Source organism: Ambystoma mexicanum, chromosome 11 (assembly GCF_040938575.1).
Source record: "Ambystoma mexicanum isolate Mex_15411 chromosome 11, UKY_AmexF1_1, whole genome shotgun sequence".
Lineage (NCBI taxonomy): Eukaryota > Metazoa > Chordata > Amphibia > Caudata > Ambystomatidae > Ambystoma > Ambystoma mexicanum.
In genome coordinates, this window is record NC_090934.1 from 1,021,252,904 (window position 1) to 1,021,268,754 (window position 15,851).

Sequence of the window (15,851 nt, forward strand, 5' to 3'; positions counted from 1 at the left end):
AGGATGATGTACTGACATCCTGAGCATCATAGATTGGTTTACGAAAAGTGCACATTTTATTGCTCTCAGAGATATTCCTTCAGCACCAAAACTAGCGCAGTGTTTCTTGCAGTTTATTGTGCAACTTCACAGAATCCCAAAGACCGTTGTCACTGACAGAGAAACCCAGTTCATATCAGCTTTTAGGAAGTCCCTTAGCAACAACCTATAGGTAGAGCTCAGCTACTCCTCAGCCTATCATCCACAGAGTGAAAGAGTGAACCAAAGAGTGATGCAATATCTCAGATGTTTTGTGATGGAACATGAAAAAGGATGGACTAGATTACTCGCCCTTGTGGAGTTTGCCTATAATGATTCATTTCTGTGAGAACGCAGTCCTTGTTGCTGTGGCGACATTGGCCTTCTCCGTGGCGTGCAATTCCATCATGCTACTGTGTTAGCGGTCTATTCCTCCTGCCCAAGATGGTGCCTTCCGCTCACCGCGGTGGGCATAAATCCAGGACTGAGCCATGGTGCAGCTGCGTCTCAACTGAGTATTGATGCTGTTTTCTAGAACTCTAGCTATTGGTTACAGTTCTGTTCATTCCTGCCTACTTCCTTGCTACCTTCCTTCCATCTGATTTTTCCTGTCTAGTATCCCCAGTTTATTAGTGTACTTCTCCTTCGGTCTTCCTGGATCGTGATTATTAACTCCTGCTTGCCAATTCTGCCTTGTCTTACCTTCTGGACTTGCCTTGCCCCTGCAGCCTCTTCCATGCTTCCGGACCTACTTACCACCACAGCCTTATCCTGCCTCTCAGACCTACCTTTCCACTGCAGATTCATCCTTCCTTCTGGATCTACTCATCATCCTTTTTTTTTTTTAAACCATCACTTCAAGGGTTTTTCTGGCTTTGCCTTTTCCCCTCATGGTTTCAACATTGGGTTCTTATATTGGTATTCCGGAGCAAGTGCAATAAGTTGGATCCAATCTCTTCTATCGCCATTGAATACTTATGGATTGGCAGTAAGTGAGCTCATATTATATTATCAACTGGAATTTCTCACAGTTTGAGACGCACACAACATGCATTATGGCACAAATGTAAATGTAAATGCCATGCAATCCCTGTCTCAGGAGATGCAGGCATTAAAAGCAGAAAATGCTACCTTGCGCCAAATGGCAGCACGAGAAACCCTGGGATTAGAATCACTCATGCCCTCTCATAAAATGGAGAAGTTCGACAGAAATCCCAAGCATATGAATGACTTCCTTAGTGCTTGCTCTGTTCATTTTTCCTTCCATTCTCTGTCCTTTTCATCTGATAGAGCAAAAATTGGGGTTATCGTATCAAACTTAACTAAAAGTGCCCTAGCTTGGCCCACTACACTAGTCACCACAGATAGTCATGTGATTAGGGACTATGAATCTTTTCTACGATCATTTAAAGAGATGTTCATTAGACTCAAATTGACTTATACAGCACAAGAATCTCTTTTGAACCTCACACAAGGGTCTGCTGACGTTATGTCTTACATGTCCAATTTCAAGCAAATAGCAGCTGAGACCGGTTGGCCAGAGACTGCACAATTCACACTGTTCAGGAGTGGACTTAAAGAAACAAAAGATGAATCGGCACGTGCACCACGCCCGGATTCCTTCTCAGAATGAGTGGCACTTGTACTATAGAACGATTACCACATGTTCGAAAGGAAAGCCAAAAGGAACAAATCACGTTTTCCTTGGCAGCGTCAACCAGTTGGAGATAATCGAGCTGTAGACATGGAGCCTATGCAAGTCGGAGCTGTAAGAGGCCTCGTTTCTGAAAAGGAACAGAAATGCAGCAGAGACAAGGGACTCTGCATGTATTGTGCCTCTGCTACCCATCTTCTCCGATACTGTCCCGATAAGGCCACCCTCTAGCCCCTTGTAATGGGAATCCCGTGGCGCCAAACTCAATCCTGCCATTGATTGGACAGCCCACGTTGTGCATCTCAATTCTTCCTACTGTATGGAACAATGTTACCTCTTACCAGACATGAAGAAAAGGCCACTTCTATTGAACAGAAAATCTATACTGTGCATCGGAAATGTTGCATTGGTTCTGCCTGAATATCACGACTATTTGGATATCTTCAGATAAAACTGTTCACACTCTACCGCCTCAGCGTCCTTTTGACTGTGCCATAGATTTACTCCCTGCAGCAGTAGTGCCCTTTTGTAGGATGTTTGTACCTTCTGAGTCTGAAAAGTCTACTCTGAAAGAATATCTTCAGATCAACCTTCAAAGTGGTTTGATAGCAGAGTGTAAATCTCCTTGTGGGGATTCCCTTTTTTTGTCCCCAAGAAGGACTGCATGGAAATCCACCCTTGTTTGGACTAAAGGAAACTGAATGCTATTACCATTAAAGACAAATGTCCATTACTTCTCATTTAAGATATCCTTGAGGTGGTCCAAGGAGCAGTAATTTTCACTAAGCTGGACCTCCGAGGTGCATAGCACGAGAGCGTGATGAATGGAAAACGGCATTCAGGACCCCTTTTGGGTACAGGGTTATGCCGTTTGGCTAGGTGATCTTTCTGATGTTATTTTTGGGGATGGGAGAGGGAGGATGAGGGAATGCTGTAAACCTGCATGTTGCCTTCCTTTCCACCATCTAATGAGAATATAGCTTGTTGAACTATCTTTTTCTAACCTGACTCATTATGCCACATGGGTTGCCTGTAATCTCTGGAACTTAAGCCACATGCTTTAGCGTGCAATAATTGGCACAGTAAGTATCTTGCATTCTGATTTTAAAATGTTAAAAAGCTTGCAGGTTTTATAAAAGGCCATAATTCCAATTTCTACAATTTTGATTTGCTTTCAAGAGGTATTTATGACATTTTTCATTCAATTACATTTTCATAATTGTTATTGGTTTTTCGCACATATGTTTATGTGCTAGTGTCACCATGTGGCAAAAACAATACTAGAGAGAGGCGAGAAGGGGTTTTGGGAAACAAAGAATTTGGTTGGCATGGCAATTGGCAATGCTTGTCATAAGTATTAGCTTTAGCACAGATTTGTTTATATGGGGGGGGGGGGGGGTGAAAATAACAATCAGGGGTTGTTTTACAAACTGTGTGCCAATCAGGAGTTGGGATGTAGGAAGGTTCCCTGCATTTTCTTTAAACTGGTTCCACAAGCTATTGTGTGTCAAGGGTAACATGTACTACTCTTGCAGAAACGGCTACTTCCTTCCTAGCATGCTGTCCTTTTCTTGGGTCCCCTAGCCCCATGTGGTTCCCCTGAACAGACCGCTCCATCACACGCCACACATGTAGAAAACTGGAAGGTGGCCATGTGACGTGATAGTCAATACTATAAGGTACATAGCTCTTCCTATCCTGAGGTGAAGGGGTCTGGGCTCAATTGCCTGCTCTGTAGTCACTGCTCCAGCGCTTTTGTGTGCCTATGAACCTTATGTCCCAATCAGTAGACGCCACCTCAGAGCTGGAAGTGGACAAGCAACTACGCAACTTCATGCGGGTGACCTATGCAGTTATATTTCTGAGTTTTATTTCTATAAACTAGAACTGCTGGGGAACAACCATAGGTACCAGTGTTATAGCTTTAACTGCTTAGGTACAAACCATACAATCAGTATAGTACAGGGAATAAAATCAAGAGTACGGACCACCCATATGTTTTTACAGAACCAAATCCTTTGCCGATAGAGGAGTCTCTTTTCGGAATGATGACAACAAACTAGATCATCTGCTCACTAGCCAGCCCATGAGAATCCAGGAATTACAACAAGGACTTGACTGGAACGGGTAGATTTCTATCAAACTCAATGGGTATAGAAATAATGTTGGCTAATGCAGAAAAGAACACAACATTTTAACAACCCCGTTGAAGGTCTTTATAGGTCTGAAAGCATAGAAAGCATTTGATTTCTGGATCTTAAAAACACACTACGTGACAACACCCAGATAATACTAATGGAAAATTTGATAAACTCGCACAACATTTAGTAGATATGTTAATCAAATGCAATAAAAGGAAAACACAAAAGGATTACACACAATGGACCAACTGGGAATACAGATGCAAATCCATCCATAACTACTCAAAACGAACATAACAGTCAGACACAAAGATCAGTAGTAGAATACAGGCATCTACGAAAGCAAAGTATGATGCTTGCCCATCCTTAATCAGCAAAGGAAATGAAGGACTTCTTAAACCCCACAAAGTAAACAGTCAGAAAATAACATTGCCAGTGGTACATTATTTCCACTATTTAAACCTCCTGAATAACAGCATTAAATACCAGGCTCAAATAAAAAATAACACAAAAGAAGGAATTCAAAGTAGAAAAAACATACACTTATGTTCTGTGATCGTGTTCCAGCTCCATTTCAGTCCAAAGTATTCTTTGCTTATTGGAACCGTCAGCAGCCAACAGGGGACGGAATGCACCACTTTCCTCTACTATATTGTACCCTCATGCAGTGCATTTCTCATTATATCTTGAAAACCACAGCGATCCCACTCTCTCAAAGGACGATTCAACAAGGCTACCAATATACGGTTACATGCTCAAAACCACCCAATAATCAACCTTATTGCTGCTAACTTCAATGACTTACAGAATACCTAAATGGATGCAATTAATCCAAGAAATGTCAACAACAATAACATATAACCAAGTTCCCTAATATTCCAGAACATATTTCAGTCAACTTAAGATTCCAGCACGCCAACTAGGACACGAGTACTACACTTGCAGTACTCTGTTTCACATGCCAAAGTATTGAGATCATAAGACATTTCCTAGTTGTATTACTGTAGGATGAAAATGGCTGTCAAGGCTAAACGAAATGTCCAGCTGTGCTCAAATCGAGAGAGACCAGCCATTTGATATTGGGCAATACATATAAGATCCAGCTAACAGGATCAGAACAAGTTACGTAGGAACCCTCAGGACGCTCACCACCCATCTGCATCCGATAACCGTGTAACTAGACATATACCTACTCGACTGGAAACAGATAACATCTACACAAGTTGTGAAACTGACAACTAAAATATCTTCAACTATACAGAATGGATTTAATTGAATTGTATTGATGTTTTATTTCTATCTCGCTCAAACACAAGTGATTCAGAGCGCCACAAGGCAAGGGAGGGGAACAGGGGACAACAAAAACAACGATCTTACTAGGCCCAGCGACATTGAGAACACGCAGGTGCATGGGGGAGGGGAAAAGTGCAAGGAAGGGGGGGAAGTCGAAAGTGTGGAGCAAAAGGAGAACAGAATAAATAATAATAAATAAATAATAAAAGCAACAAATGTGGTAGTGCAGCCAGCAAGTGGCAAGTGCGGAGTTTAAGGCAGCAGACCAGGTAGGTCAGATAAGTGCAGCAGGAGAAAAGAAAAGGGGGGGCTGTATGGGTACAGATACAGACCCCAGTGCAAGGGGTGGCCCAGAGGTAGTGCGGGAGGGTGGCAGGGTCAGCAGGAACGTGGACCCGGAGGAAAAAGGGTGGCCAGGTGCATGGTGCCAGGAGAGAACAGGTCAGCAGGGGAGATGGGGGCGAAGGCAGAAGCAAAGAGGAAGGTCTTGAGGTGCTTCCGGAACCGGAGATGGTTCTCCTCAAGTTTTAGAGTGGCAGGGAGGCTGTTCAAGAGGGAGGACCCAGCTGAAGACAGAGATCTACCCCGAGCTTGTTTCTTAGAAAAACGACAGACCCTGAGGGAGTTAGAGGTAGAGGAGTGAAGAGCTCGAGAAGGGAGGTATTTGCAGAGGGATAGCTGAAGGTATTTTGGAGCCAGTCCCCAGAAAGCCTTGTGGACAATGCAGAGATTGCCTGATGGATAAAGGGCAAACAAACATCCCTCCAACCGGTGAGTGCAGATTGTCATAACTGGACCATATTGACATGTGCAGTACACCTACAATGGCCATACCTTTGTCAAATATACTAACTGGTGCTGGAATGTAGCAGAGTTTCAAAGACATATGGTCTGGTTTGAAAAAGATCCCTTGATAAAGTCTGCCGACATTACTCTTTTTTTGCATGAAACCTTATACGTTTATTTGCCGAGATTATATGTTTTTCACCACTCTAGCTACTAAAAGGGCACACGGTTGCCCCAAATGAGGTCTAGCAACATTGATCCACAAACGCATCTGCGCATTTGGAATTAACCTCATGAAATCACAAATGATTATCCCTATGGGGGAATTGTTGAACAAATTGATTTAATCATATTTAATGTTTTCATCCCTTGAGGATTAGAAATGAGCAGTTTCTTTAAGTAATTGCAATCCAATCTTCAAAGCAAAGCAATGATATCCACAGTAGAATATCATACAGGCTGGTGACTTTAGGCTTAAATCCTTCAAGAAGCGATAGCCTCTGATGACTATGTCGGCCTGGAAGAATACTTTGAAATTTCACAGTACAATAAATTAATCTCTAGATGTACAAAACTACTTCAAATGGCCAATCAATTATTTGCATTAATGGTAGAGTGCAAGGGGACAGCTGAGCAAAGGTAACATACACAGGTCAGATATTAACTCAAATATAGATTGACTAATCACTACTGCATTAAAATGGAAATCTTCTCAGAAGCAAGCAGCGACCATCACTTACCACTGTGCGACTTTAAATTCAACAATTTAAGATGAAATCGAATTGCTGTTTAAAGATATTCTATGCAGTTACATAAGTGAAACAATTAAATGAATACGTAGGACCTCCCTCACCCTACAGAACTCCCTTGAATAATTTCTAGCAACTAGAAAAGTACAAGCACATGAAAATATAACCCATTACTTTGAAATCTCTTAAGGCAGATATTTTGTTTCCCCCGTTTGTGTTGGACCCTACTCATTTGGCTTCTTTTTTCTCCATGTCTTGGTGCATTTGTGTTACCAGTTAAGCTGTATTCAAACCCTCACAGGTAAAAGCAAGTCACTTTTTATATGTTTACCTCATCATTCCATAAGACTCTCTCGGCAGGAGCAATGCAAAGTACCAACTTTCGTCCCAGGATAGGTTTCCACTCCCAGAAAATGTGTTAGTAACACGCTGGTGGTAGCTATGTACTCTTTACTAGGTTGCCCTGCAATTCAGCCCTTTAAGCACGGGTGAACACTTACTCCCTGAATAGGAACACAATGGCTACAGTGTGTTTTTTAGGTCCCATCACCTGCCCATCTATTTGTGATCCTTCTTGTTCATGTTTCATGGCAGCAACAACTATTTTGCTGATGTGCACTCTGACTCAAAGCTCACAAAGATTTCCCTAAATCATCAGGATCCGGTTTCATGTGGGTGAGGACCCATTTCATGTGAGTTAGCAACAGCTAGACACCTCAATCATCAACCCTGTGTTTGTCCGCAGAGTTGCCTCGGAAAGAGAAGTATGGCTGTCTTCCCTTGATTGGGTAGCTGCCAAATCTTTGAATCTAGCTTGGCTAATGACTGAAGGTCTAAGGTTACTCCAAGCCCATTGTATGTGTGTTTGAAACTAAGGAGACCCTGAGTCATTGGTCAGTCGACTACTGGACATCATCCTAAAGAAGAAGAGACTAAAATGACGGTGAGGACTAATTTCTTGAAGCTGCATTGACTACCCATGATCTTCCTGAAGCCCAACCTCTGTCCCTTAGTGACCAGAGGGTCTATCCTCGGTCCAGCCTGCAGTGCTACAGCCCTGACGAAAGTCTGAGTTGACTCATCCTAAAGGGTCAGCATTGTGTCCTTCCGCCGCTGATGCTGCATTTGGACTCACTGAATTGAGGATTGGGTCACATTGTGGAGGTCATACTGCCTCGTTTTCATCCTCTGTCCTGGCATTTGAAATCCAGAGCGGCTGCCTGTAGTGCTCCATGTCCAGGAGCTCTATATGACCTCTGGAAACCAGACACCGGATCCAACCTCTGCACCAGAATCATGTGGGCCGCTTCAATGCATCCTATTATCTACCGCCACAAGACTGTCTTCTACTTCCTAGGCGATGCGCTGCAATCTTTCTCCCCAAGATCTTTGGTGATCAAACTTGGATTTGGATCTCCCCAAAGAGGAACATCCATCGTTCCCTAGGATGAAAGTTACCTATACTGCATCTCCATCTGGGCTCTGGTAACCGTCACTTACCTTTTACCTATACCCAAGAGCAAATATGAACGTTGTCCCATTGCAGTCTATGGGAGAAATCTTTTTGACACAACAAAGTATTGAAACTGTGTTGCTCACCTGTTTTATATTGTTGCTATGTGACATTTAGCAACACTAATGCTTTGTATTTTTTATCTTAGATTGTTACTACTAAACTGCTGTAAATTTTATATGGATGTTTATTATATAGAATATATATTTGTGTTTGCAAATATTCTCGGTTGGCTGTGTTTTAATGTGTGCTGAGTTGGAAGTGTGAGCTGTACTTTATGACCAGCCCCCCTCACCTTCTAAGAGGGGACTGCTCTGTAATAAAACCATTATGAAAGTTAACACTAACTTAAAGAAAACCCTGCACATATACTATTGGTTGTTCTCCTCAAGATCTCGCCAGAGGATGAGTCACAGAAATAAGAGAATTGAGAACACAGTTCGTGGTTGAAATCCTAGATCACATAAGCATGAACCTAATCTTTTAGGTAAAATAGACAAGAAGATCCAGTAAGGTACATCCATAGCAACGTACAATATCATGTAAGTAACCCAACAAAAGCACCTAAGCACCAGTTAGCCAAAATAGACAAAAATATGTTTTAAAACAGACAAAAATGAAACCCCTATGTTAGGATCAAAGTTGGAATTACTTATTTGCTGCAGAGAAGGAATTCCAGGGATTTTTGGTAGTGCATAACCAAAGTCAACAGATCAGTCAGACCCATTGAAGGTGGAAGAATACATTCCTATCGACCCTCCAACTAAGAGCAGGACAGAAAACACAAGGGCAGGAATTCTCTCTGTCTCAACCTACGAGATTCATCATCAAACGAGTAATTAAAGAGACAAACCCGTCTCATGCGCAAGACCTGGATGGTGTTTCAATGCTCTTAATCCAATGATAAAACACAATAAAAAGGTCCATGATTTCCTGTGTTGAACCTTGCATACAGGGTCACAGAAGAGGTGACTCATAGGACTCATGTATAATGAAGACACAAGCCCCACATCTGAGAACAATCAGATTATTACACTCCTGTATGCATTGGTTAAGATCTTTCCAAGTCATCTTGTACAAGATCCTAGGATTGGTGCACTGCTAATAATATCATGCCATTCCCTTAGAGTAAACCTCTGTCCAAAAGGGCCAATCCAAGGAACATTACTGTAAGGCCTTACAACAGATTCCAGAGAAGTATTGCCTACAAAGAAACCGTGAAATGGTTTGTTCTTTTGTGAGGTTTTCAACAGATTGTGGGCCAAATAATTTAGGTGGGGAATACTGAAAAGCCAGCTGCAAATTCTAACCAAACTGCACACTTGCACGTCAGTGACAGTTTTACTTGGATCAACATGTCATCTCAATAAGCAAATCTATAGACACAATTGCTCAATATGTAGCTGATGAATATGGCTGCTACACAATCTACAAGGAGCTTTCCACCAAATTTCATGACATGCATTTTCAGAAAGAATCCCGACAAGATGTGATGGTGCACCAGGTATTCGCAGATTTGATTGAGAAAAAAACAAATGGTACATTTGTTTGAATTTCGGCTGTACGAAAACAACAAACAGCCGAAAATGTTGAATCAATTTACCATTTGGTGCCTTTATAGTGAACAAGGAAAGTGGGGTTGCGAGGGTGTTCCCTGCACCCTTGTTCACTATAAAGTCATCAGGGGTATAATAAAGTTGGAAATAAAAGAAGAAAAACACGACCCTGTGGTGCTGGTTCCATGCACGGAACAGGCAGATGCTGGACACAGCGGCACACAAGTAGGTGTGGCGCCCACAGGTAAGCAAGGGTGTGGGGGAAGCAGGTTATCAGGAACGTTCGGGGGAGTGAAAACCGAAAGTCATTTGTGTTCAATTTACTTTCGTTTTTTTCTCTCTCGAACATTTCTAATTCGGTTAATTCATGGTAATCCAGTGCTCCAAGGTCAAGCCCCAGCGGGTTTATATCACTCACAGCACTGGATAACTGCTGCTCTGAAAATCGATCAAAATAAAACACAGATAATGATCTTCTGTAAGAAATGTGATGTCATTGTTACTCATGGTTCATCGACACTGACAAGACTGAAGTGTAAATCACTATTGCTATTTGGGTCGGTTTCGATTCTAACTTAACACAAGGGTCACATAATAAAGCTACGGACATATGTCAAGGGAGTGGCACTGAACCACTTCTAGAAGCTTACTTTCTCTAAAGAAAGCATGTGATGTGAAAAACCATCCTCCACTCTTAAATGGGGGGGCGTGGGGGCTGTTACCTATAAAATGCCAAAATCTTAGCAGAATTGGAAGTAAGATATGGAAGGAATGCCTTCAAACCAAACAATCAACGCCCACTGAGGCAAAAATCTGTGTGGAACAATGCTACAATTATCTGCAGGCGGTTTGCATTACGCAAAGCCAATCCCAAAACACAAAGTGAATAGGTGATCAAGGACTTTTACAATACTAGACTGGGTCGACATTCCAGAGTTCAAATGCTAAATGTAAAAACACTGCTGGCGGTCTTCTCTTTCCCCACCCTTTACAGTTGGGTAACTGGCAAGCGTTTTGTTGATGAGGTACTGATGCTTATGTTTTATTTATAACGCGCCAAAGCCCGTGGGCATCCAGGCGGCGAGAGACAAGAGAGTAGATAATTCAAAGCTGCTGCAGTAATTAGTCGTACTGATTGAAAAGCGCTGTTTTCAGCTGCTTTCTAAATTCAAGGTGGTTCTCAGTTTTTCGTAGGTGTACAGGTAAGGCGTTCCAGACCCTTTCCCCCTGAACATGGAAAGCCCGACCAAGACCCCAGACACGTTTGGTCTGGTGTTGTTTCAGGAGGTACTGCTCAATAACAAAAATAAATAAAAAAGGTAATGCTGGCAGTGTTTTTACTGCCATAATTCCAATGCATAGAACCATATAATGGAAGTTAGTAGAGATCATTTTAAGGGACTAGTGCAAACCAGAAAGGGAACTTGGACTTAATACAATCACTATGTGCCTAAGGAAAACAAGAATCTTAAAAGTTTCTGTAAAATGGGGTACTGTAATTTATGTTGATTTTACAGGGGTTCAAACTAATATCCCTAGAAATTTTAAAAAAGTCCCATCAAAAGTTCTTGGTGTACTCTATCCATGTGAATCTATAGAATATCCCATGCAGGACAGAGTAAGCTCTTGAACGTGGCAGGGAACATAAAGGTGGTGACTTTTAGAAGACATCAGGAGTATACAGTCTCCGAACGTGAGACTTCTCTAAATATGTAACAATGTTAGGAAAGTTAACTTTGATGCATGTTTTTGTGTGTACCAAATAAAGTGACCATTTATGGTATAAAGAGTGTGTTACCTATGCGATTTTAAGACGATCCATCTACCCCTCATTCCTTCCACCACAAGCCCCAAGAAAGAGATCACATCTTCAATATACTTATATATGGTCTCATTTGCAAGCTTTATATATTCTACGAACATTATCTATACATGGCATAGGAAACAAAAAGCCTGAACTTGGGAATACCTGAGGGAGTTGTAGGCGGCAGATTTGCAGGATGTTTTTTTAAAGCTCTTTTAAACTGTGCAACTCCCAGCACCACATTCCTAATCTTCGTCCACAGCACATAGCCACCTGTATTGCTTCGGGGCCAGATGCTTTCCAGAACAGCCTGCAAAGAAATAATAGTGAAGGTAACATAGTTTGTGCATTTTGAAGTGGTAAGCCAAACGTTGGCACGGGAGGATAGCTCAGGGGCAAAGCGCGCGCCTTGGAAGCAAGATGACACGGAGCAACACGAGTTCGATCCCCGGGTCTGCGCTTAGAAACCTCTGGGTAATAAGCACGTTATAAGTAACCAATCATATCATAATAAAGTAGCATGCTGCATCCTAAAGTATACAATACATTGCAAAAGACCTTGTAGGCAATGTAAGCACCAGACCAAGGAGCACTGGGCCACTGTTGTAAATACGTTATCCTTTTTTTTTTAATTTGGTATACACTTTAATTAGGCACACCTCATGGAACGTAGAATGCATCACGTTTAAATTTTTTTAACATTTTTTTATTTAACATTTATAAAGCGCTCACACAGCCCACAGGCATCGAGGCGCTGTTACAGGAATTGTTTGTTTTTCTTAGTTGTGTAATTGTGTTGTTTTTTTTTTTGTCTTAGTTACGTATTTATAACGCGCTTAAACACCCAGAGGTTTCTAAGCGCGGACCCGGGGATCGAACCTGTTGTTGCTTCGTGTCGTCTTGCTTCCAAGACGCGCACGCTGCCGCTGAGCTATCCTCCCCAATCACTGTTGAGAAATAAAAGAATGTAAGACTCCAATTGCATGTGCAGGTGTAAGAAAGAAAATGCACCATGCAGAATCACGTAGGATTACGAACGCATTTGCAAATTGGACTTAAAGTAAAGAAAAGGGAGTGGCAAAAAACTATCGGGAAGAGAAGGCCAAGCAGAAAAATTAGGCCACACAATGATCCAGAATGGACTCAGAATCTACAATCCCATGCTGTGAGTTTTCTCAGCCCAACCCAAGGACCGCAGGTGCATTTGCATGGTGAACAGGATCAGTTTCCTTTAGTTGGACAACCCTGTAGCCGGGATCCTAAAACGCAAGCCTGCCCTTTGCAGTCTAGTAAATAACAGTAGGAGACTTACCAAAAGTCCAAAGCACTCACCTTATTATAGTAACCATAAGTAATTGCATTTGGCTGCACGCCTGCTTTCTTCATGTCAAAGAGAACCCGAACAGCAAGGACTGGCTGCCCGTACTGGCCACAAAGCTGCATCAGGACCCGATAGCAAACCTATAGAAAAATAAACAAACAGCAGCAGCTTGTAAGTCTATTCTAAAAGAACCTATCATTTCCAAACACATTTTCGTTATTTTAAAATATAAAATGGATATTTTAATGCAAGGTTCGGGCATTTTGAGGGTAGGATATAACTTGCTGCCAACCTGTTCATTTAAGGTTTTTGAGTGGGAACTAGCGCACACAATTCAATAGCGATCCCATACTCTTGTTAGTCTATAAAATGGATATTTACAGTGCTCGAAATGTAATAGAACACATAACTTATAAAAAAGGAACCAACTTCGGTTTGGCACTGCACTAGAACCTATTCACCAGCCGCTACTCTATGCCATGTCTTGCCACTGCAACTAAACCTCGCTGCCCTACGTTTCATTTGTCTGCAGGTTTGTATGTCAGATCTGACATTTTTCCTACCATAATTTTCGCAGAACCAGAGACCGGCATTTTCTAGGTTTAGATTTAGGAGTTATGTTTTTTTAATGTTTGTTAATGTTAGGTTTCTTTTTTACATCTTTTATATTTTGAATCTACTAACCTGATTTCTTATATACATGGAGTAATTACAATGTTATGTTGCAAATCACATTGTTAAAATGATCTCCGGATGAAACGTTTCTCACGAATTTACATCAGTCGATTATATACAATTAACTTTCCTATCTATACAAGGCTATGTTGGCTTGTTGCCAAAGGGATTCCTTAAGCATGGTATGTTGTATCATTCGGAAAATGAATATGATTCATTGTTCGAAGTTCATGTCCAGGTCTCTGATATGGATAACTGTTAGGTTAGAGGTGTATCTGGTGGGCAATGCCATTATTTGAGACCTTGGTGTGGTGCAAGGGTGAGGTTAGCGCGCTGCCAGTGCAGGAGTGATGGGAATCCAGGGTCTTAGGCTGAACTGCTCACTCAAGCCTTTAAAATACTCCCTCGTGATGCCAGACCTCAAAGGTAGTAGGGGTTTCAAATAAATCTGGGGCTGTAACACTTATACAAACAAAAAATGATTCTCTGGTTAGAACTAGACTGAAGAAAGAAAAACTGCTCTTGTAACTGGGACCAGAAGGTGTAAAAAGAGATGACTAGATCCAGATGTGCTTCGCGCTCACGCATGCAAAAGAATGTGAAAAAAATATATATACAGCAAGTTTTGGTTTTATCCAAGTTCTGTATTGTACATTCACAAAGTATTCATTTCATTGAATTGACTTCATTCAATTATTGTTTCTCATATTTGTGATCAAATGGCATACAGATTTGCTTAATATTCATTGGTTGCTAGCCAGGCCCCGACATGCGTTTCCCCGTTTGCACAGTATAACGGTTCTTCAGGGGTATGATGGCTGGTTTAACATAAAGTTCAATTCGAATTCATATATTTCATTGCTTCTATGGCTTTAGTTTTCCAAATTAACAGCGTGCGATGTCTTAAAATGTTCTATTTGCTGTGTTCTTCTTCTACTAAGTCCTGAAAATGCTGTGTTGTTTAGTGCGTTTGTATGGAACGGTCCACTTGATATGTCTTCATGATGAGTGTGGTGCGATTGCCTTCTATGATGTTGTCAAAACTCAGTAGGTTTGTATTAAGCTCAAGTCAAGGGTCTGAAACATACAGGACCCGTAGGGACAGGACAGAGAAAGCCCGGACAGCCTTAAATATACCTATATGCTGTACCATACAGGTGTGAGTAAAAGACCTCGAAGTAGAGGAGGTTAGGGACACCCTAGGTAGGGTGATGGAGTACTTCCAGTCCCAGGCCAAGATAGAGTGAAACAATTGATTGGTAAAACGCAACAGCAAAGTTTCAAGGAAGGGTGTTCACTAATGAATGGTACATCTCAGTGGTGAGCAATAAGGGGACACTGATCCCTTATTAGTTGCCATCCATTTGTTGGAAGGGTTTGCAAGACCTCTAGGATTAAAAAGGCACCTCCTGACACCTTCAGATTATGGGGGTAATGCATGCTTGAGAACCAAGCAAAAGTGCTGTGTGTCTAGATGCTCAGCATGGGGACGTTTCTACACACTACTTTGTACTGTATACATTATGATATGGGATACATTACTTACCGTAATCGTATTTCTGATGCTTGCATCTGCTTAGATCACATGCTGTGCATAGGCCGACATCTAGTGGAAGCTGTGGAGTATTACAGTTTGTTTTTTGAAACTCGAAAATGGGCGCCGACACAGGGCGTGCCAGTAATACTATCCACTAGTGTAACATCCACTGTAACCAATACCCCTTCGCGTGTAGGACCCTCAGATTGTATTTTTTCTGACATGAGGTAGCATGAGGAGAAGCGTGAGTACAGAAGATCCAAGCAGATATAAAGAAAGGTAAGACTACAAGCATCTATGCGCCTTCTCTCAGAGGGGAGGAAGGGTGGGTCGCATGTGAATCTAAGCAGATACAAGCATCAGAAATACGATTACGGTGAGTAATGTATCCCTTCTGAGGCTTGTGGAATCTGCTTAGATCACATGCTGTGCATAGATTAGCGAGCAGTACCTGAAGAAGGAGGTGGGATGTGAGAAGGGTCATGAGCAAATAAATGTCTTAGAACCGCTTGTCCCACTAGGGTATTTGTCTTGGAATGGGTGTCAATGCAGTAGTGCTGAGTAAAAGTGTGAATGGAGCTCCAAGTAGCTGCTTTGCAAATAGTGTCAAGGGGGACATTTGCAATGAAAGCCAGAGTGGCCCCAATGCCTCTTGTAGCGTGGGCTCTTGGCGTGGAAGGCAGAGTTTTTTCAGAAAGGGAGTAACACAGCTGGATACAGTTAATAATCCACTTAGAGATGGCACCTTTAGAGACGCTATCCCCTTCTCTGCCTGTAGCTACGGAGACAAACAGTTGGTCTGTT

General features: G+C 41.9%; 1 protein-coding gene across 8 annotated transcripts in view; it reads right to left on the reverse strand.

Moving 5' to 3' along the window:
* DENND4A (DENN domain containing 4A) overlaps window positions 1-15,851 on the reverse strand; it is a 2,028,245-nt gene that overhangs the window by 622,875 nt on the left and 1,389,519 nt on the right. For all 8 annotated transcript variants that reach the window (XM_069624248.1, XM_069624254.1, XM_069624251.1 and 5 more), the window contains 2 exons: window positions 12,847-12,975; window positions 11,680-11,824 (listed from right to left, as the gene is read on the reverse strand). In XM_069624248.1, coding sequence (XP_069480349.1) covers window positions 11,680-11,824; window positions 12,847-12,975 — 274 coding nt within the window. The remainder of the gene's footprint in view (window positions 1-11,679; window positions 11,825-12,846; window positions 12,976-15,851) is intronic.